Source organism: Ostrinia furnacalis, unplaced genomic scaffold, assembly GCF_004193835.3.
Source record: "Ostrinia furnacalis isolate ACB-3 unplaced genomic scaffold, ASM419383v2 OfSCF1353, whole genome shotgun sequence".
NCBI lineage: Eukaryota > Metazoa > Arthropoda > Insecta > Lepidoptera > Crambidae > Ostrinia > Ostrinia furnacalis.
This window is the reverse complement of record NW_021131592.1, coordinates 543,014-564,122: the sequence shown is the minus strand read 5'-3', so window position 1 is coordinate 564,122 and position 21,109 is coordinate 543,014. Positions and strand designations below refer to the sequence as shown.

Sequence of the window (21,109 nt, the reverse complement as noted above, 5' to 3'; positions counted from 1 at the left end):
GCGAGGAACCTTCTGACCCACTTCTGTATGACGATGGCTGCGGCCCTCGTCTTGAGGTATTGCTTCCTCTACCAGTCTCTTATTAAGGAGCCTCTCAATTACTAACCTTTGATGAAAGCCCTGATGACGTCAGCGGCCTTCTTTCTCCGTTCTTTCAACTTCTGCGCGAGGATCCTTCTGACCCACTTCTGTATGACGATGGCAGCTTGCTATATCTTCCGATGCTGTATCCTACATCAGTCCCTTATTAGGATGTGTCTTATGATGTAGCTACTGACCTTTGATGAAAGCCCTGATGACGTCAGCGGCCTTCTTTCTCCGTTCCTTCAACCTCTGCGCGAGGAACCTTCTGACCCACTTCTGTATGACGATGGCTGCGGCCCTCATCTTGAGGTATTGCTTCCTCTACCAGTCTCTTATTAAGGAGCCTCTCAATTACTAACCTTTGATGAAAGCCCTGATGACGTCAGCGGCCTTCTTTCTCCGTTCCTTCAACCTCTGCGCGAGGAACCTCCTGACCCACTTCTGTATGACGATAGCTGCTTGTCTCATCTTCCGACGCTGTATCCTACATCAGTCCCTTATTAGGTGTCTTATGATGTAGCTACTTACTATGGGCCTCATAAGAAGGCTCAAGTTCACCCAAAGAGCGATGGAGCGTGCTATGCTCGGAGTTTCCCTGCGTGATCGAATCAGAAATGAGGAGATCCGTAGGAGAACCAGAGTGACTGACATAGCCCGCAGAATCGCTAAAATCAAGTGGCAGTGGGCGGGGCACATAGCTCGGAGAGCTGATGGCCGCTGGGGCAGGAAAGTTCTTGAGTGGCGACCACGAGCCGGAAGACGCAGCGTGGGCAGGCCTCCCACTAGGTGGACCGACGATCTGGTGAAGGTCGCGGGAGGTACCTGGATGCGAGCGGCGCAGGACCGGTCTTTGTGGAAATCCTTGGGGGAGGCCTTTGTCCAGCGGTGGACGTCTTTCGGCTGAAACGAACGAACGAACGATGTAGCTACTAACCTTTGATGAAAGCCCTGATGACGTCAGCGGCCTTCTTTCTCCGTTCCTTCAACCTCTGCGCGAGGAACCTTCTGACCCACTTCTGTATGACGATGGCTGCGGCCCTCATCTTGAGGTATTGCTTCCTCTGCCAGTAGCCGCGCCATCTGCTCTGAATGATGGTGGCGATGTCGTTCTTCTTGATCTGGTAAGCGTCTTCCGTTTCGAAGAGAGTCTTCGGGAATCGGATGAAGATTTTGGTGCTGGAAATGGAGATTAGGGTTAGTTTGTTCTTTTCATTTACAGAATCCTCCCTTGTGGATGAAAACTTGAAAATGATGAGGTTTTAAAAGATATCTTCACATCCTTGAATATTTCCACTGCTTTAGGGCAATCATTTGGAGCTAGTTTGGACAAAGCATGTCGCTTTGTTTTACAGAACAAACTGGGTAGAAGTTAATGCGCCAGGATTAGGCCTTACTTTCAACTGATTAACAAATACCAATGCTAGATTTTACGTTGGATGTTAGGTGACATTGATATATCCAAGGCCTGTCCAATATTTTGGTAGCTATTGGTCCTAGACTGCCAAAAAATGACGAATACTTATCAGCATTAATATCAGAAGGTCATTCAAGTTTACTACTTACTTGCCCATCCTGTATTCCTCTCTCTCGTACTTGAGCGTCTCCACGAGCTTCTGCACGCCGTCCCTCGGTATTCCCCGCCAGTTGGGCCACGTTTCCGGGCTCAGGCACTTGTATCTAGAAAGAATTAAATATTTTTAACTATCAGGAGTTGGTGTTGGTTATTCAATATTAAGGGTTAGAGAGGTCAAAAGAAAAGATCTTGGTATTTTTGACGTTTTATTTCAACTGTCTCTGTGGTTAGATTACTGACTCAGAGTCAGACCCAGAGGTCCCGGGTTCAATCCCCCGTGGGGGCAATTTCTGGTCGGTTTGGTTGGTGGGAGAGCTTGTTCTAAGGCTAGCTACCTATCACCATCTTACCATAACAAAAACGACTAACAACATTGTTGTGTTTTCGGCAATTCCTCTATGGTTGAGGATTCCGGATGAAGCTTGACTCTACCTTTGGCCTGATCATTAATTTCCATCAGGTGAGATGTAGGTACTTACCTCTCCAAGAATGCATCATAAGTCCTTCGGTACGCGAAACCAGCTCTCCTGACGCGTAGGTTCTCCATCAAGCCAAGGTATTTCACCTGGTGCGAAACAAGCTTGTCGTCGAAGGTCACTGTTTGAAAAGAAATTGTATAAGTAACTCTCACAGTCAAAACATCGACGAGTCAAAAAACTGGTCAGTAGGCGTGAGAAGGTTACAGATAAACACAGAGTTATTTCTTACTTTCGGATTTGGAATTTGTGCTAGCTGTTGCTTGTGGCTTTAACCACAGAATAATAATAAGTAACTACGTACAGAAGTTTTACTTCGCGAAGGTATTTAAAAAATGTATGTTCTATGTCTTTATCTGTCTCCAGAGTCAAGCACCATTTTGTTGACAAACGTCTGTGATCGGCACTGCGCCGAAGCTATAGGGCTGACTTCGGTAAAATGATGTGACGTGAGGTGCCAAACTGCGGAAAATGGCGGAGGAAATACATGATTTAGCATGAATTATCATGAATAAACTACTTATTTACCTCTCAGTGTCTTGAGTGAGGCAAATTAAAAAGTACATTCTGTGTTTTTATTATTATTTAGGCAGTTAAATACTGCACAGTATTTAGTACACCATTTTCTTTATTTTCTTCCATCATACACAAGAATACGCGTGCGTGAGTCAATGTTCGCTCGTATGTGAGGCCTTGTCGAATAGTACCTATCCTGTAGGTGGGCCATCGTGCGTGTTTTGTTTTCGATGTAAACTCGCGGAGATGAACAGGCCTGCTTTAACCGAGTGATTTTTGGTCTAAAATTAGGCTTAATCGTGAGTGTACGACTTTCGAAAACTTGTTATTTCCTGGTACTAAAGGGTATTTCTTCAGAGGCAAAATTTTCGATGTCTTTGGGTATAGTTCTGTAACCAACTAACAAAATGGCATGCAATATTTTTTTTCGTATAGCTTAGCTATAGCCCTATCTGGCGCAAATTACATTTTTTACATAATTGCTGTCTTTATACAAAATAAAAATATTTGAAGTGTGATTCTCTGATTCATATGGTGTGTCCGTTAGCCATTTTCCGGAACAAAATGGTTGATGTAGCATTTTCCTTTTGATATATCAATATAAATTAAAATTATTTCGAAAGCTAATGAGTTGTCCTTCTACAAAAAAAATGTGTCATAATTTTAATTAAGTTAGTTTGTTCGCAAAAAAATAAATAAGCAGTGTCCGGCATAAAATACTGATTCATATGGCGTGAGCTGTTCTTGACCATAACTAGTCAGGTTTTAATCATGAGAGTCTGGTTTCTGGCGTGTAGGCAAGCCCATCTTGCAACGGATGATCTAGAAGGCAGACGTGGAGCTGGTTGGCTTAGAACCCGGTGTGACGAAGGCAAATACTTGATTCATCTGTGCTTGGTTCAGGTGGCATGCTGATTACAATGCCTACTTTATAAAATTACATTATTGCATTAAAAATCTAATCTGTCTTTCTTGTGATGCTTTTGGGTTATAGATTCATGTAGAAAAATGACAACACTGTAGTCTGTATGTATGACGAGTTTTGCTCGATTTTAGGCAAAAAACTGATTTATCTGTGCGTGATTCATATGGTCAGGGCCCTATATGAATCATAAAATAAATTAGTTTTTGGTCTTTCAAGCACCAAAAAAGGGTTTTTTAACTAAGAATGACATCCCAGACTGCATATCACTTAAGACCAGGTGCGATTGCGGTCTTGTTATGAATAAAAAAAACATTATCATTTGTGTTTAAACAGTAAATAAGTAGTATATCCGTTAAGCTAGCAACCATAACACAAGCATATTTGTTGCTTATTTTGTAGCTAAATGGCGCTGTATGAAATTGCCCAACGATTTATATATTTTTATTATTATTTCAGCTACACTTATGGCGTCCATAGCACATAATACTAAACTGCTGAGCATAGGCCTCCAATGATTTCGAGATTAACTGATTGCCATTGCCACAACCTCTATAAGCTCATCTCACCTTCTTCACCTTGTAGGTGGACGTCTTAACAACAATAGCTTGGATAAGTGATACATCTCGGTAGAGTCATCTAAAATACCTTAGTGCCATAAGATGAAAGTCTACATCCAGTGTGTGTTTATCAATGATGACAAATTGTATTGAAAAGCGGCCTCTCACTGTAGGCTTACGAACCACAAAGTTGCATAGTGTACCTACTATGGAGTGGACTATGCTTGTTTTTTTTTATGCAATCGAATCTGAAATGAGGAGATCCGTAAACGATCTAAAGTCGCATGGTGGCATAGTCCGATGTTTTAGCAAACTGAAGTGATAATGGGCAGGACACATAGTATACAGAAATGATGGCCGATGGGATACCACGTTTCTGGAGTGGAAGCTACGTGCCGGAAAGCTCAGTGTAGAACGTCCTCCCACAGGAAGGCGCAGGATGCAGGCCGCTACCAATCGGTCATTATGTAAATCATTGGGAGAGGCTTATGTTCAGTTGAAATGATTATGATGATGACAAAATACTAAGGATGTATAATAAAGTTTCAAAAAAATGTTTTTTCACGAATTATTTTGGAATCGTTGCATTTTTTCATAACAACAGATCATTGTTTTTGTTATAGCTAATATGATTATTTTCTTAATTTAGAGCCAGTTGTACATGAATATCATAAATTTTATTTCTATTTTTGATTAATATGTAACAAATTCTGATTCATATGGGCACAAAATATTTGAACGTCGATATCTTGAAAACTACTTTACAAAAACGAGTCCCTTATCCAAATATATGTTATTGGGTGTACCTATTTTTATATGAGTCTATGTTACAAACCTAAAATTGAATTTGAAATTTGTCCATATGAATCAGCCGAAGAATGCGATTTCGAAGAAGTGCCCTAAAGCTAACTATCAAAACCAAGTGATTTGCCTTTTGGTGGTTAAAACATTTAGGCGGTCTTTCCGTCTTTTCGCTATAAATCGATCTATTTTAGACAACATAGAGGACAGTTCTTTGCTTAGAATAGGTGACGGGGAAAAATATGATTAAAGAATGAATAACTATATCTACATATAATGAACATGGAAGTGTGAATTTTGTTCTGTGCTTACCATGAGTTTACGTTAGGTGTGCTCGTTAGCGACTGCGTAAAAAAATTACATTAAATGTATGACATATTGTGCAGCGCCCCTAGCGGCTACTTTCAAGAAATAAAATCTTCATAGATTTTTTTGACGTACTCGCTGGCGAGCACACATAACGTAAACTCATGGTAAGCACAAAACACAGGCTTCTTTCTTTACTTTCGGATTTTGAATTTGTGCTAGCTGTTGCTAGTTGCTCGTGGCTTTAGCCAAGAATTTCAAAAACTTGTTTTTTCCTGGGACTATAGCCTTCCCTCATCAAAACCAGGCGGTTTGCTTTTTTGTGGTTAAAACATTTAGGCGGTCTTTTCGCTATAAATCGATCTATTTTAGACAACATAGAGGACAGTTCTTTGCTTAGAATAGATGACGGGGAAAAATATGATTAAAGAATGGATAACTGTAATGAACATGGAAGTGTGAATTTTGTTCTGTATTGTATTATACTTACTGGGCGCCTTGTTGTCGTTGGGCTTGATGCAGCGGATGTAGGAGGGCTCCTTGCTGCTGAGGATCTTGATCAGTTCGTTGAGCGAGTTCTTGAACTGCGTGATGGCCGTGTCCGGGCGTTTCTTGGAGTTTAGGTTCACGTCCTGTGCCCCAATAGGAAATCCGAATTAGAGAAGTAAAGAAAAGGAATTACTTCGTCTAGGTGGCAGAAGAGGTGCATTGATTGTATATGACTGTATTGTGATTACTAAGCCTTTTTTTATGCATTACTAGCTTTCCGCCCGCGGCTTCGCGCGCGTGGACTACATTATCTACATATTTTACGGAACCCTATTTTTTTTCCAAAATAAAATTTAGCCTATGTTACTCGTGGATAATGTGGCTTTCGAATGGTGAAAGAATTTTTAAAAACGGTCCAGTAGTTTTTGAGCCTATTCATTACAAACAAACAAAGTTTTCCTCTATATAATATTAGTGTAGACAAGGCAGGTATTTGACCACAATCATAGAGAAAAGACTGCACTTGGAAAGTAAAAGGATTAGCGAAACGTCATCAAGCGGTGGGCTATTTTCGCTAACCAGAAGAACACGATTTTCACGATTTGGACATTTCACCACTATTTTTTTTCCAAAGATTTACCTTGAAGCAGTTGGTGACGATGGAGTTCCCGCTGGCCGCCATGAGGCTCTGGATGTCTCTGAACAGCAGGTCGTTGTTCTTCTCCAGGAAGGTTCCCACGCTGTACGTTACTTCGCCCGCATAGTGCACCAGGCAGAATTCCTGGAGGCAACAGAAAGCTACGTCAGAACGAGTTTGTATCAAGTTCGTTCGTTAGTTTCAGCCAAATGACGTCCACTGCTGGACAAAAGCCCCCCCCAAGATGCCTAAATAAACTGCTGGACAAAGACATCTCCAGAAGATTTCTACAGGGGCTGGTATCGCGCTTGGATGCAAGTGCATCCCAAACCCTTATTAGATCTACGGAGTGGAAGGCTTGCCTATACTACATTTTCCAAACTTTTCTTTCCTAAAGATTTCCTCAATTCTGATCCAAAACCGACCTATACTTCTCTGCAACTGACCGCGAGTATTGCCTGAGGTTGTAAGTGATATTGTGACATTAGTAATAAACAATTTGAATTTGAATTAGGTAGCTCTTAAGGGGCTCTTCTGATTGCCTGATAAATATCTAGAGTGTAATGAAACAGTTCTAAGAGAAGAAATTGACAGCAAGATACTCACGTCACGGCCCATAAGCTTCTGCGTCCTAGAGTCGACCTTGCGGTGGGACTTGAAGTGCGCGTGGCCGTCTAAGTTCTGTGTCAGCTTCTCCAGGAAGCTGGCGTCGGTCGCGTCACCGGGCCGCAGGCATTCGTCGTCCAGGATCGATATGATACCTGACGGGCAGAAATAATTATGTCTACATTTTAGATCATCATCATCATAATATTCATGATCAACAGGTCAGTTGAAGGAATTGGCATAGACTCTCCACCTCTTCCAATATTGGCCAGGGTTGCGGAATAGGGAGGTCTGCCATTAACCATGTGGTTCTGGTAGAGTATTGGCAACACTTCCAACCTCCCATAAAAAGGGAGAAATGTCAGACGGTTATCATCATGACATCATGGCTCAATTGAACCTTCTTCCGGAATCATACAATCTTTCCAGAAAAGATAAATCTCTACGAGTCCGAAAAGTCCGCTATGTCCAATGGACTCTGGAAGCGTTTATTGCATGCTGATAATGTCTTCCCAATTTTTTGTAGTTAGATGCCAATCGTACAATCGACGGCACGCACATCAGACTTCATTTTAGTTGCATTGTAGCTACTTATGATGTCGCAGGGTCCGTACCTCTATGGCGCGCCTCAATGAGGTCGCAGATGACGATGTTGTTGAAGTAGTCCACGGGCTCCCATTAGATGCCCTCGCGCAGGTATTCTTCCTGCTCCTACTAGCGTCAGTTATCACAACACTGTACCTCATGTCGCAGGGTCCGTACCTCTGTGGCGCGCCTCAATGAGGTCGCAGATGACGATGTTGTTGAAGTAGTCCACGGGCTCCCACTCGATGCCCTCTCGCAGGTACTCTTCTTGCTCCTGCTTCAGCGTCAGCTCGATGAACAACTGCTGCAGTTTCTCGTTGCAGAAGTTTATGCAGAACTGTTCGAAACTGGGGAAAATAGAACATAATACAGTTTCTCAGCGAGTACAACGCACCATGGTCTTTTAAACAGAATCATAAGTAAGAGCACAGAAGACCCAGTAAGACGTAAACCAGAGACGGTCAGTATCAAATCGAAAGTCAAAATCATAAAGATTTGGGCGTAATTTGGATTGATCTAATTTGGTTGTGGTTGGATTGCCGATTTATTATAGGTACTTAGTTTGACCTAGTCTAATACCAATGCCAACTACTCATTAGAAAGTTTTAAATGATTAGAAATGCATGCGAATTCGTGTGTAACTAGTTAGACTATTATTTTTGTCAGAATTGGTTCATTTTCGTGTTCTTACCTGTTCTTGGGGAAGATTTCAAATCCGTAGATATCCAGGATACCCATGACGGACGACCTCGAGTCGCTGTCGCTAGGCACCAGCGAGGCGTTGATCCTGGTCACCAGCCAGCTGAAGAGTTTGTCATACATCGCCTTGGCCAAAGCATCGCGGGCGAAGTGTGCTTGCTCCAGGTCTAAGGGAGTGTTGACGACGTCACCACGTGCGTCGATGGTGCGGCTGGTCAGCGCATCGTGGAGTTTTGTGCTGTTTACTTTGAGGAGCTGCAGGGAGATGTTTGGTGTTGTACTCGTATTATTTTAATGCGTGAGCCAAAAAAATGAAACTTAAATAAAGTAGTATAAATAATAATAATAAGGATTGAAGGATGACATTATTTTCAAAGTAATCAAGTTGATTCAATGTGCTTATGAAATCGAAAGGAGATAAGTAAGTAATCAAGCTGTTTGTTTCCTTTAGAATAAAATAAAAAAAATTGCCCATTAGATATGGGGGTCTCTCAGAACATGCTTTTTCTACTTAGAAACTTCTAAATGTTACCCAATCTTCCATTGCCTTAATGAATAAATTAGGTATTAATTGATAAATATTTTGACATGATTTCATGACTTTCATTTTATGGATAACGTAATGAAGGTATTGATGATAATGTATAAGTTGAAACTATGTACGTGAATAATTATTACAATTTTATGTAGTTTCCAAGGAAGACTATCAGCGACACTAATGCAGACGGTCGTGATAACTGAACGGATAAAAACATTAGCAATAGAAGGAAACATTACGACATATCCTAAACCGTGACTAAAGTGATAACGATGTGTTGCGAATAACATTTTGCAACTGTAAACGCAAGGCCACTTACTGCATAAAAATGTCATTTGCATATCGCAAATTTCGTGCCTTAGAACAATACTTTTTTATATCCACAACGAGAAAGCTCTTGGCCTGTATCTCACCTGATGGTAAGTGATAATCAGGCCGAAGGTGGAAGCGAGCTTCACTCGGAATCCTCAACCACGGAGGAACTGGCTATCTATTGTACCTTTAGAGGTAGTTAGCTGCCTGAATGCTGTTAACATTGTTGTTATGGCGACAGACTTAGGTAAGATGGTGGTAGCTAGCCAGGCGGACTGAGAACAAGCCCTACCACCAACCAAACCGAAAATCTGCCCCCACTGGGAATCGAACCCGGGACCTCTGCGTCTGAAGGTGGTCTTACCACTAGACCACAGAGGCAGTTAAAAGGCGCTTAAGGCGTACGAAAAAATTTCAGATCTCTTGGGAGAATATTAATCGTACACCCAATGACGTCAGTCAAAACCATATTTCAGTAAACATTGACGAAATCCAAATAATTATACCTAAAGCAAATACTAGTCATTTTGGCTGTTCACTACCAATACGATGATTACTTCAGATTGTCTTAGAACCGAAAACAATGGCAATGAAGACGTATTCATATTTACATAAACAATATAGAACAATGGGCCTAGTTACGAGCCTTGTGGAACTCCGTACGGTACAGCAGAGATGAATGATCAGATAGGGATAACATAAGCTATTTCTTTTGAATATGTTTCATAATAGGTATTTTCTTTGGTATTATGCAGACAAGGGCAAAGGACTAAAGGTAGATTATGAATTTATTTAAGTATTTAATACTTTTGCTTTAAAATATCAGAGGATTTATTGATAATTTTATCTTTGGCCCAGATTTAGCTCACACATACAATTATGTGTTTAATAATAAACCATGTCTTTCCCTTTCCTCAATTTACTATGCCCAGATAGGTAACAATGCCAAAACCAACCAATATTAATAAATACGATCATTTTAGCATGGTTCTGTTTTTAGATGAAAGTTCTGACCAAATTAATTATGAGGATTTTCATCGCTTAATGCATAACAAAATCAATTTTGTGATAACTGGGGTCAAAAGTCAAAACGTTAAAGAATTTACATTTTAAAATAATTAATGTCAAATCTGACATCATTTTACCTCAGCCACATTTCCACTGTTGGCGTCGTGGGACAGGATCTCAGCATATCCCTTGTCGTTCTGGACGAACTTAACGTTTCCTAGATGCAGTACACTGGCCACAATCTCGAAGATGGCCTGCTGCTCTTCAAGGCCTATCTCAATGACCTTCATGGCTTCCTGGACCACTCGGAACTGGTCCGCATCGGCGTTCTTCTGGCTTTGGGGGGAGGTCTAGGAGAAGGACAAAAACTTTGGTTATTCAAGCTCCAACTGAATATCTCAATCGAAAGATCTAATTCTAAAAGTAATACTTAATGTAACTTTAATTTAGTTAGTTTAATAATATTATGATAACGACCACAATTTTAGAATTACAAATAAAGCTTATCGGGCGCTAGCGGTTTTCATGAATTATATTATTAGGTATGACGATAGCAAATAATGTAATAGAATTCTCAATAATTTTGTAATAACCTGTGTCACATTTTATATGAGCTTTAAAACTAAAGTGGAGGAGGCGCATAGTCCAGCAGTGGACTGTAGAGGAATGTTGATGATAAAGTACTAACTATAAATCTATGTAATACAGTGTGTCCGGGCATGTAGTAATCAAACTTTAAGGGCGTGATCTATGGACAATTTTATCGATGAAAAAACTTCAAATTTGGGGCTTGTCCCATCTCTCACAAAATTATAAATTGTCCATAGATTGTGCCCTTAAAGTTTGATCACTACGTGCCCTGACACACTGTATACGGGGGGATCAAAATGTTACATTCATCAACTTACCACATCAGTAGTGTACTTGTATGCCTCTGGCCTATTCTGCAGCTTCAACTGACTGAGCAACTCGGGGCTGCCTCCAGCCAGCAGCTGGTAAAACACGTGGAAGTTTCTCTCCCCTGTCATCTGGCTCACAACCCTGGACTTTTCTAGAAGGTAGTTCAAGATATGCCCTCCTTCGGGACCTCCTTCGTAGTTAAACTGGATGTCCATATATTTCCCGAAGCGACTGGAATTATCGTTCTTGTTAGTTTTTGCATTCCCGAAAGCTTCCAGCAGAGGGTTCGTTTGCAAGAGTTTGTCCTTGACGTTTTCGACATTGCGTAGGTGGTTGGTCCTAGCTGCGATGTATTCTAGCACTTTCTTGGACGCTTCTGTCTTGCCTGAACCGGATTCACCTGTTAGAAGAAAATTAGTTAAGATTCAAGATTTGATTTGATCTTTGGCAAAAGTTTGTGACAATAGATGGATGTTTTTATTTCGTTACGAGACACTATTGGGAGTCAGTTGGTAACATCAGGAAAAACTAGAAATTCGAACTATCTGCCTAGGCAAATAATGAATCTTTTTAATAATTGTATAATAGGCTAGAGGCAACAGGGAATGTTTCCTGGGTAAAAATGCAAGAGTTTTAATTAATCCGTCAGTTAACTTATCAAAAATTACCCGACACATATTTTTCACTTTTTGAAACTAGTGAAAATTGATTATAATTATTAGGCAATTGATTTATTACTTCATAGTGTGTAATTCCGAAGACGATCGCCATTGGAGATGGGTAGCATGAATGATAACCTAAATTGATAAGAATGACTAAGAGCAGGACAATAGTGTTTTGGATCTTGATACTATATCTGACAAAGCAATCGCCATGTTGAAACCATAAGAAATAAGATAATGAATAAATACTGCTTTTTGCTTAGCTTAGCATACTCGTATAAATAGAGTACCTGCAAGGTAGACCTAAGGTTGACTGGAGGAGAATGCTGAATAGCATTAAGGTCGCCTTATGTACCGTGTTTTACGTGCACACAAGCTTTAAATCAGTCTTTCCCAAAGTGGGCGATAACGTCCCCTTGCGGGCGCTGCAGGCTTAAAGGGGGGCGGTAAGAGACCCAGAAAAAAAAATCGGGAAGTTGTGTAGAGGCTTGGGAGGCGTCATCTACTAGGAGGACTCTTAGACACCGACTGAGCACTCGACACTCGACTACAAATGGGGGCGCTAAAATTAATTTATTCTCAAAGTGGGCAGTAGACAAAATAAGTTTGGGAACCGCTGCTTTAAATAAATAAATAAAGACTTAAACTAGTCATTCTACTATCCTACTATAAAATAGTAGTTGTAGGTATGTGAAAGTTTATGAGAATTGATAAATTGAATTTGTTACTCTTTAACCCAAAAAGTACTGACCAGATTTTTCATATAGTTAACTTGCTTAAGAGCATCTTATTGTGAACATTATAGGTAATGCTATAATTTTTAACGTACAAGTATCAATAAAACTATACGCGGGCAAGGCCACGGGCAAAAGCTAGTTTAAAATAAATAAACATCAGCTGTGCTTGTGTTAATGGCGGAAAAACAACATCAACACGAATAGATTCTATTAAAACTCATCATTAGAAATAGATTTCCTCATAAAACAGGAAAATTAAAGGACTCCTAAAGCGTATGATCACAGAATAATATTTTGGTCTGCTGAATATTGAAGCTGAAATAAATAATCATCAATCCAACAGCAAACCGTTTAAAAACACTATCTAACTACTTTGATGTGCAATTATTTTTTTGTGTTGTGTCATGTACTACAGTAAGCAATAAAATAATTTAGTTAACTGGCTTTATTAATCTAAGGTTAACTAGTTAACTAATTTACCTGAGATCAGGATACACTGCTCTCTATGCTCGTACACCAGCGAGCGGTAGGCGTTGTCGGCGATGGCAAATCTGCAATTGACAGAATTTTTTTTTTTTCTATATTTCCGTTAATGAGAATGGAATGCAAGTATCGGTAAGAAAATAAAAACGAAAAACAGAACAATTTACAAAAGACGATCGATAAGGTAATTTGTAACCAATTAGAAATATTCTCGCCGGCCAGTGTCTACTTTTAATTATGAATCTAAATAGGTCGTATACCTTCTGAAACAAACCTTTAATAAATAATTAATAAAAAAGTTTGATTTCCAAAATCTTTTCGGACTGTAATTAAGGTATTATTGTTAAACGATTGTAATAGAATTAAAAGAAGTAGGTACCTACTTAAAGGCCAAACAGTTTGTTGAAGTAGCGTAATTTTATCGATATCTTGTCTGTTTTTTTTAAACAAGAGAAAGGCATTTTACTTTAAAAAAAATTTTTTGTTTAATTAAATATTGAATTGGTCTTTTCTACAAATCAATTTACTCGTTTATAATTGATTTTGAATAGAAGTAAAATGTAAAATAATTATTTACTTTCAGTATTTTTTGTACATTTTCAGGCGCATTCACCAATACTTTATCGAATTGATATCATGTCTGCACTCAATATTAAATACTATATCGTGATATCATCAGATATTGTGCCATTATCGTGGTAATGACTAAATTATCTGCTAAGCAAGTCAGCTGGCTGATAGCATACGGATAAAATGTGGAAGGCTTGGGCACTTTCGATGTAGATCATCTGTCGGGTGAATGACACAAACATCATAATTTGCATGATATTTAATCAGATAACCCAAGATTTTTATGAAGAAACTAATCACACTGCTCGTTTCCACTGTTGTGTATCTTGGATTTACAACTGGACTGCCAATCCAAATGCCAGATTAGAAGAGTTAGGCCCTGGCTTTTTAATAGCATTGAGGGAACCGAGTGGTTAAGAAATTGGGAGCAGTAGGTAAGAGGGTAAACAAAATGGTTTGAGGGTTCTTGGCAGAACTCCTTCTGGAGAGAAAGCAAAATTCGTAACATTTTAAATTCTGAAATCGCGTATTCAATAGTCAATACTTTATTGCTTTATTACGTAACTCTATTAGGTCTCAATTTAAGCAGTTATACAGTGTGGACCCAGTTAAAGCAAAGAAAGTTTTGGAAGGAGGCCCCGCCCTTTGAAGCGATAGGAAATTGGATGGGATGTTACTTTGTCTCCCTAGATAGCTTCCTTCTTACCCCTAAATAGCCTTTCTGGGCTGCTTCTTCAGGGAAACATGGCAAGATCTGTCATGTGACCAGACCACCAGGCCTAGAATGCGCGCCACGATAAACTTTTATCGTTTTACGTGATAAGCCCATACATTTGTCGTTTAAAATCATCGATAAGATTTTACCACGGCGCGCATCCTAGCCCGGCTGGTGTAACAATAAAGGTCAACTTACACATGAGGGGGGGCTTCGAAGAAGGCTTTCTTGTAGTAGAGCTTGATCTTCTCCTCGGTGTAGATGGGCAGGTTCTTGTAGGGGTTCACGGAGATCAGCACGTTGCCGATGTACGTCTGCGAAAGAGTACATCTTTCAGTCATAAAAGTCATTTGTTTTCTGCAAAATGGCTATCGCCCGTATTCACAAACATTACTATGAGGCACGTGGACGCCAAGGGTGACAAACGAACCAATCACAGAGCTCTATTCAACGCTGTGCGTTCGATTTGCTGCTTCACTTAAGCAAGGATCGTTTGTGAATACGAGCGTATTATTCCTTAAGCGCCGTTATTCCCCTTCGGGACAATAATCTGGGCCAGAGCAGCAGAGAAGAAGCAGCGAAAGACTATATCTTTTTGTTTTCTTTTAGTGCCTCTAAATCAACTCATCTTTCTTGTGTCTATCCACTCTACAGTGTGTTAGGTAAATGGGTATATGAGCCGACACTAGCCCATGTTAACATAGGCATATAAATGGTATGGTGAAGTCAGAAATTTGATATCATGATGTTATTTTTTTTAATTTTCATACAAAATAAATTTTATAAAATCCGATTTGTATGAAAATTAAAATAATTAAAATGAAGATATCAATTTTCTGACTTCATTATACCATTTATATGACCATGTTAACATGAGCTTGTGTTGGCTCATATACCCATTTACCTAACACCCTGTAGAAGATGAGGTGTAAAAACAATAGTACCTACGAGTATACAGGGTGTTTCTTGTAAGGTGTCAAGCCGAAGGCAGGTGATAGGTGAGGACTAGACCTATCGATTTCACCCCCATGTATGTTTTACGATTATTCGTAGTTTAGAAGTTATCGTTAATTTTGTGATTTTTTCAAATTTCATGACCTAGTGGCTTAATTTTTTTTTATCTTTTTTTTGGGTTGACTTTTCTCAGAATTCTTTTTTTTTACAGATTCCCTATTAGTTGCAGATATTTGAAAAAATTAATCACCTTCCTATCTTTGATGCAAGATACAAAATTTTTGCTAGCAACATAAAAAATATGCTTTTAGCAGAACATTCTAAAATGAAGTAAAATAAGCATTTTAGTTAAAATTAAAATTGTCCTTACCTGTAGAGGAGAATAATGTTGTGGTAGGCCTTTGTTCAAACTATCATAGCAAATGTTGTGATAGGGATAGAGACATGCAATTTTTGGTTTTACAAAGGTAATACGATAGAGAATAATACAAAACAATAAAAACCACCTGTTATAGGGGCATTTTTGGAGAAATTTATGAAATAACCAAAAAAACACGAATTTTTAAGCAGATTTTTTTCAAAAAGTATCATTTTTTATTATTTGTTGGCTATTTTTGTGTATTTTATGTATTTTTTTAGTATCGCCTGTTATTTAGCATTATCACTGTTTTTATTTTATCAGGATATACCGCTTAGTTTAAAAGTTATTACGTTTTCTTTACAATACGTAATTGGAAGAAAAAAAAATCTATAAAAAATTTAAAAAAAATCTCAAAAAATTTTTGACCCCTTTTTTGTCGATAAAAATAGGTCTAGTTTCATCTATTTTCATATGTACACTTTAACGTGACTCACACTGTATATTCTTTTAAGTACTCATTCTGGTCTGAGAAACTAAATGTGATCAGGATGAAAAAGGCATTTTCGTGAAAATTTTCAAAATACTTAAACAGTATTAATAAGTAAACTTTAATACGCCCAGTAAGTCGATCAATATCGCCAATTAATCATTAAAGAATGTACATTTGATAATGATCTGTAATTTGTATCTGGTTCCTTAACACTGTCGCCACTCGCCACCGTAATTAATTTTGATAAGATTATTTAATTAATCATTAGTGTGGGCACATCAAGCTTTACACTGGGGTATCTTATGACATTGTAATAAGTTACCATTTTGCAAGTAAAATGTGTAGTCTGAGTACAAAAAAGTAGATCACGATTAATTAGTATGTCATGGCGACGCGGTACCTTAATAGCATATTGCAATGTTTAGCAGCAGTGACATGTTCATTTATGATTTACAAACAAAACTCAATGTGCGGTCTTAATGCCGGTCATATGGATTAGTCAATAGTCAACCAAGAAAGCGGTCTTATGCCCGGGCATATGGATTAGTCAACCTTTAGGCAAGGAGGCAGAGAATAGAGCAGTAGGAGACGTAGAGCTATCCCGTTCTAATGGACCATGTTGAGTCAAAAGTGACTCAAAAGTGTTATTTTATACTGTTAGTCTGAGTTGCACCACCTAACTTTAACCGTAACTATAACGTTAAATTAAAACCGGTGTTTTGTATGGAGTTTGAAAGATTTTTGACGTTTATTAAGTTAATGTAAGATTTTTTGTCCTCTATGTAAGATGGTGTAACCCAGCCAGCTTATACAATGTTGAATTTAATTTTGTACTTTATCGCATAAAAGTCTAATCTTAATCGTTTTCGTTATGATGTAATCATTTTGGCACGTGCACGTGATATTTGACCAACATTACAAATTATTTTCATAAATTGCATTTCCTCTGACAGGTTGTTTTGCATGTATGCCTTTGCTACAGACAATTAAGAGTAGGCGCACACCGTTGATTTTTAGTTGGCTGATAGTTGTGCCCGATTTCAAATTGTATGAAGAATCGGCCAAATCGAATCGGCGTAGTGTGCGCACTCCCATACATGCCCATACTGATCAACAGCCCGACTAAACTATCGGCCGACGAAAAATCAACGGTGTGCGCCTACTCTAAAAAAGCAACTCACATAGATAATGTTCTCCCTAAACCGCTTCCTCAGGTTGTCTATGAAGGCCGCCTCCGACTTGAAGTCCTCCAGAAGCACGAAATCCTGCACGCCCACGCGCTCGCGGTGTTGCAACGCGTGCTCCATCACGCCTTGCACTGACACCGGCCGTAGGACCCTGGAAAAGAAAAAAGAATTTTGAATTTCGCGCCAATTTTTGACGTTTGAAATTTTGTTTCAAGAAGTATGTAGCAGTGACACAGGCAGGCTGTAAGGTCTTGAAGAAAAAAAGATGATTTCACGTCACTTGAAAAATTGAATGGAATCAAAAAGTATACTGGCAGTGACACTGGCAGGCTGCAAGATCCTGAAGAAAAAATGGATTTGATTGTGTCCGCGCCAATTTTTGGTAACTTTATCGATTTTTTTTTTTTATGCTAGCCAAGGCAGGTATTTGACCGCAATCGCACCTGGTGTTAAGTGAGATGCAGTCTAGGATGGTACATATCTGCCCTGTAAGTGCCTATTCACTCTCGCCTTGAAAACGCCCGGATTATAGTGTTCAGGAAATACAGCAGCAGGCAGCGAATTCCAGTCCCTAGCTGTTTGAATTTGATGAATGACAAATCCCTCACTTCCCTTCCTCTGTTTATTTCGCGCCAAAATATTTACTGATAGAAAAAAAGAAAGCGAAACCACAGCTAACAAAATATTAAGTTGTACTACGGCAAAACCTCGATTTGAAGGTGACGTTTTCTTTGTAGAATCAGCAGAATAAATTAAAAATCCAAGAAGTTTCTTGCTCAACACGTAAAACGTTAAAAAACAAGATTATCGGCCAGCATTAGTAAATCTGTTCTATCATTAAAATTGATGTTTTTCCTGATACATTTTACTCGTAGTAATCACCCACCGTAATGTCTCAATTCTCCGAAGAGTGCACATTTTAGCGTAACCCATTTTTTTTAACAGTCACTTAGATTTTCACATCACTATCACTTTTTTAAAGATTTTCATAAAAGTGGAAAAACAAACAATCCCAACTAATATTATAAATGCGAAAGTAACTCTGTCTGTCTGTCTGTCTGTCTGTCTGTCTGTCTGTCTGTCTGTCTGTCTGTCTGTCTGTCTGTCTGTTACGCTTTCCCGCTTAAACCTCGCAACCGATTTTGATGAAATTTGGCATAGAGATAGTTTGAGTCCCGGGAAAGAACATAGGATAGTTTTTATCCCGGTTTTTGAAACAGGGACGCGCGCGATAAAGTTTTTCTGTGACAGACAAAATTCCACGCGGGCGAAGCCGCGGGCGGAAAGCTAGTAAACTATAAAATACAGACGAAATAAATATAACTGCAGCGAACTTGAACACTAACTGGACAATGAATAAAATAGTAGACTATGCGAAATAATTATCATTTATAATGAGTTCTAACACTAATTAACATCCTAGAGGAAAGTAAATAAATAAGGAGAAATTACTGTAATGTAAACAAACAAATAAAATCATACCGATGGATTTATAATTAACAGGCAATACCTACTAATATTACGATAAATGCGAAAGTTTGTATGGATGTTAACATGTTTGTTACTCTTTCATGTAAAACTACTGAACGGATTTTGATGAACCTTTACAGTATTGTTTATAACCCAGAATAACAATAGGCTATAATTTATGACGACCTGTGTCAAACTAAACTTCACGCGGGTGACGCCGTGGGCAAAAGCTAGTATTGTAAAATAGATTAGGATGGCATGCGTAAGTACTATTATTAACTTATCGTTTCAGTTTGTAAAAAACAAAAATAACAGTTAACTTATGAAGCAAATGTTATTATTATTATTTTGCATTAGAAGCGACAAGAGAGACCAGTTTTGTTTTTTAATTTACTAAACTGTTTTTCGTATTAATTATTGTGAAAATGTAATGTTATAGCACAGCATTTACCTAATTGGTAAAAAGATATTTTTGTTTGTAAAAGTATTTGTTGAATGCACATTGAAAGTGAGTTATGTAGTGAACAATGTAGGTACTTACTTACTCGTATCTACACTAAACTTTAAAACTTAAATATTTAATTACGTTTTGTAATAAGAGTGGGTAGTTATTATGTAAACTAGTTAACTCTCAAAAATAGAAAAAGAAGCGTATTTTAGTTACCCCATATCTAATTAGTTAGCTCGAAATTTACAAAAATGAAGACGGTTCAGTCACCATGATGAAAAAGTCACCTACCTACTACGCCACTGATTTCTTAGATAAAACCACATAAAACTGTTGAAATGGGATTTACTTAGGCTGGGTTGCACCATCTTATTTTAACTTTAACAAACGTCATAAATCCCTCAAACTCCACACAAAAACACTGATTATGGTTATAGTTACGGTTAAAGTAAGGTGATGCAACTCAGCCTTAATCGAGTTTAAAACTTCGTTTTGTATGTGAGCCTTAACATAAAGCCGCAGGGAAACCACACCGCACGCTCGGGACAGCAAACGACTTGCGGTGGTATTTGTGAATGTCAACTTTCATGACATTCGGCTGCAAATATCATGACATTACACAATGTGGGACGATTCGAGTTGGAGTGAGCCTCTAATGGTATTTGATTGAACCATGATAATGTTTCAATAGTCTCAAATATTTACAACTTCTCAAAGGGAAGAAAAAAAAAGTTTGAATGATGCTTAAACGTATTTGATTGAAACAAAGTTCCAATTTTCATATTTTTTTAACTTCTAAAAAGGATATTTTATCTTTGGAATTAATGTTCCACTATACGATGGTATTGAGAATGATGATGATCTTCATAATTTCAAGATTTGATTTGAAAGAAGAGCTTTGTTTACCTAAAACGGAGAAACTCTAGGCCTGCATCTTACGAGTACCTACCTACCTAATACAAAGTGATGATTAAGCTGAAGGTGCTGATTACAGGTCAGATTTGGAAGACTGGAACTTGGAAGTTCCTGTGTGGATTGCATTCTAAACTAAGTAGTTCTATCCTGAAGCTATTTACATATTTTTAGATAGAATTCAGAACAAGTGCCATTTAAACCGCGTGGGCTGAGTCCGCTGAGTAGGTGAGGGATACACGATTAGTGTCAGTGTCAGAATAAGGATGCGTGACATCATGGCGCCAAACGTACGATTAATGGATTGGAGGAGGCATGTCGCATGCAAATATGATGTTAAGTCAGCGAGAAACGAATTAAGCAATCTGACGTTTTGCATGATAGAAGTTTATTGTAAAACTAGTTAATCAAATCCTTCGAATCGAATGTCAGTCTACTACCGTGCGAGTTTTCCCCTTTCAAAAACTGGGATATACTGCCCAAACCTCTTGAAAGGTTCAGTGACTTTAGCATGAAAAGGTAACAAAAAGATAGAGTTACTTTTGTTCGCCTTTATAATATGAGTGTGGAAGTGTTTATAGATGGATTTATTTAGACGCTCACAACTCAAGTCTAATATTGTCCTATGATTGATTGATCTATATCATTGGTTCCCAAACTTATTTGAGACGCACCCCCTTTCGACCATACAAAATATTCCACGCCCCCCTCCTCCAGTCAAGATTATTTATTGGTCGTATCGAGCAGTCTGGAATGCATTTCTCTCAGCGGTCGCAGGTTTTTTATACTTAAGTACACATATGGCCTACGTCCCCTTTAAAGGTCTTTGCGCCTCCCCTTATGTGGTTCCCAATATCTAGTAATGACTTGAAACCATGGCTGAATCGAATAGAGTTTTGTCGTACTATAATACATACTATAGTAATACAGGCCTAAATAAGGCCTTTGTGGCCACTAAGGTTAAATATGACATCTGATACATGTTTAGATGACGTCATCTCTAATCGAGGAGAGCCAGTGCCTTATTAAGTTTTCCTGTATTTACTTACTGCATATAGCATCTAAATAAAGTTTGGAATGACTGTTGTTGACGTGTGTGTACATGATT

General features: G+C 38.6%; 1 protein-coding gene across 6 annotated transcripts in view; it reads right to left on the bottom strand.

Moving 5' to 3' along the window:
• Myo61F (unconventional myosin 61F) overlaps nt 1–21,109 on the bottom strand; it is a 61,636-nt gene that overhangs the window by 7,357 nt on the left and 33,170 nt on the right. For all 6 annotated transcript variants that reach the window (XM_028304022.1, XM_028304023.1, XM_028304025.1 and 3 more), the window contains 13 exons: nt 17,166–17,322; nt 14,378–14,493; nt 12,892–12,962; nt 11,021–11,412; nt 10,250–10,462; nt 8,247–8,509; nt 7,733–7,902; nt 6,971–7,125; nt 6,368–6,508; nt 5,729–5,870; nt 2,137–2,254; nt 1,648–1,761; nt 1,019–1,260 (listed from right to left, as the gene is read on the bottom strand). In XM_028304022.1, the coding sequence (XP_028159823.1) occupies nt 1,019–1,260; nt 1,648–1,761; nt 2,137–2,254; nt 5,729–5,870; nt 6,368–6,508; nt 6,971–7,125; nt 7,733–7,902; nt 8,247–8,509; nt 10,250–10,462; nt 11,021–11,412; nt 12,892–12,962; nt 14,378–14,493; nt 17,166–17,322 (2,294 nt within the window). The remainder of the gene's footprint in view (nt 1–1,018; nt 1,261–1,647; nt 1,762–2,136; nt 2,255–5,728; nt 5,871–6,367; nt 6,509–6,970; nt 7,126–7,732; nt 7,903–8,246; nt 8,510–10,249; nt 10,463–11,020; nt 11,413–12,891; nt 12,963–14,377; nt 14,494–17,165; nt 17,323–21,109) is intronic.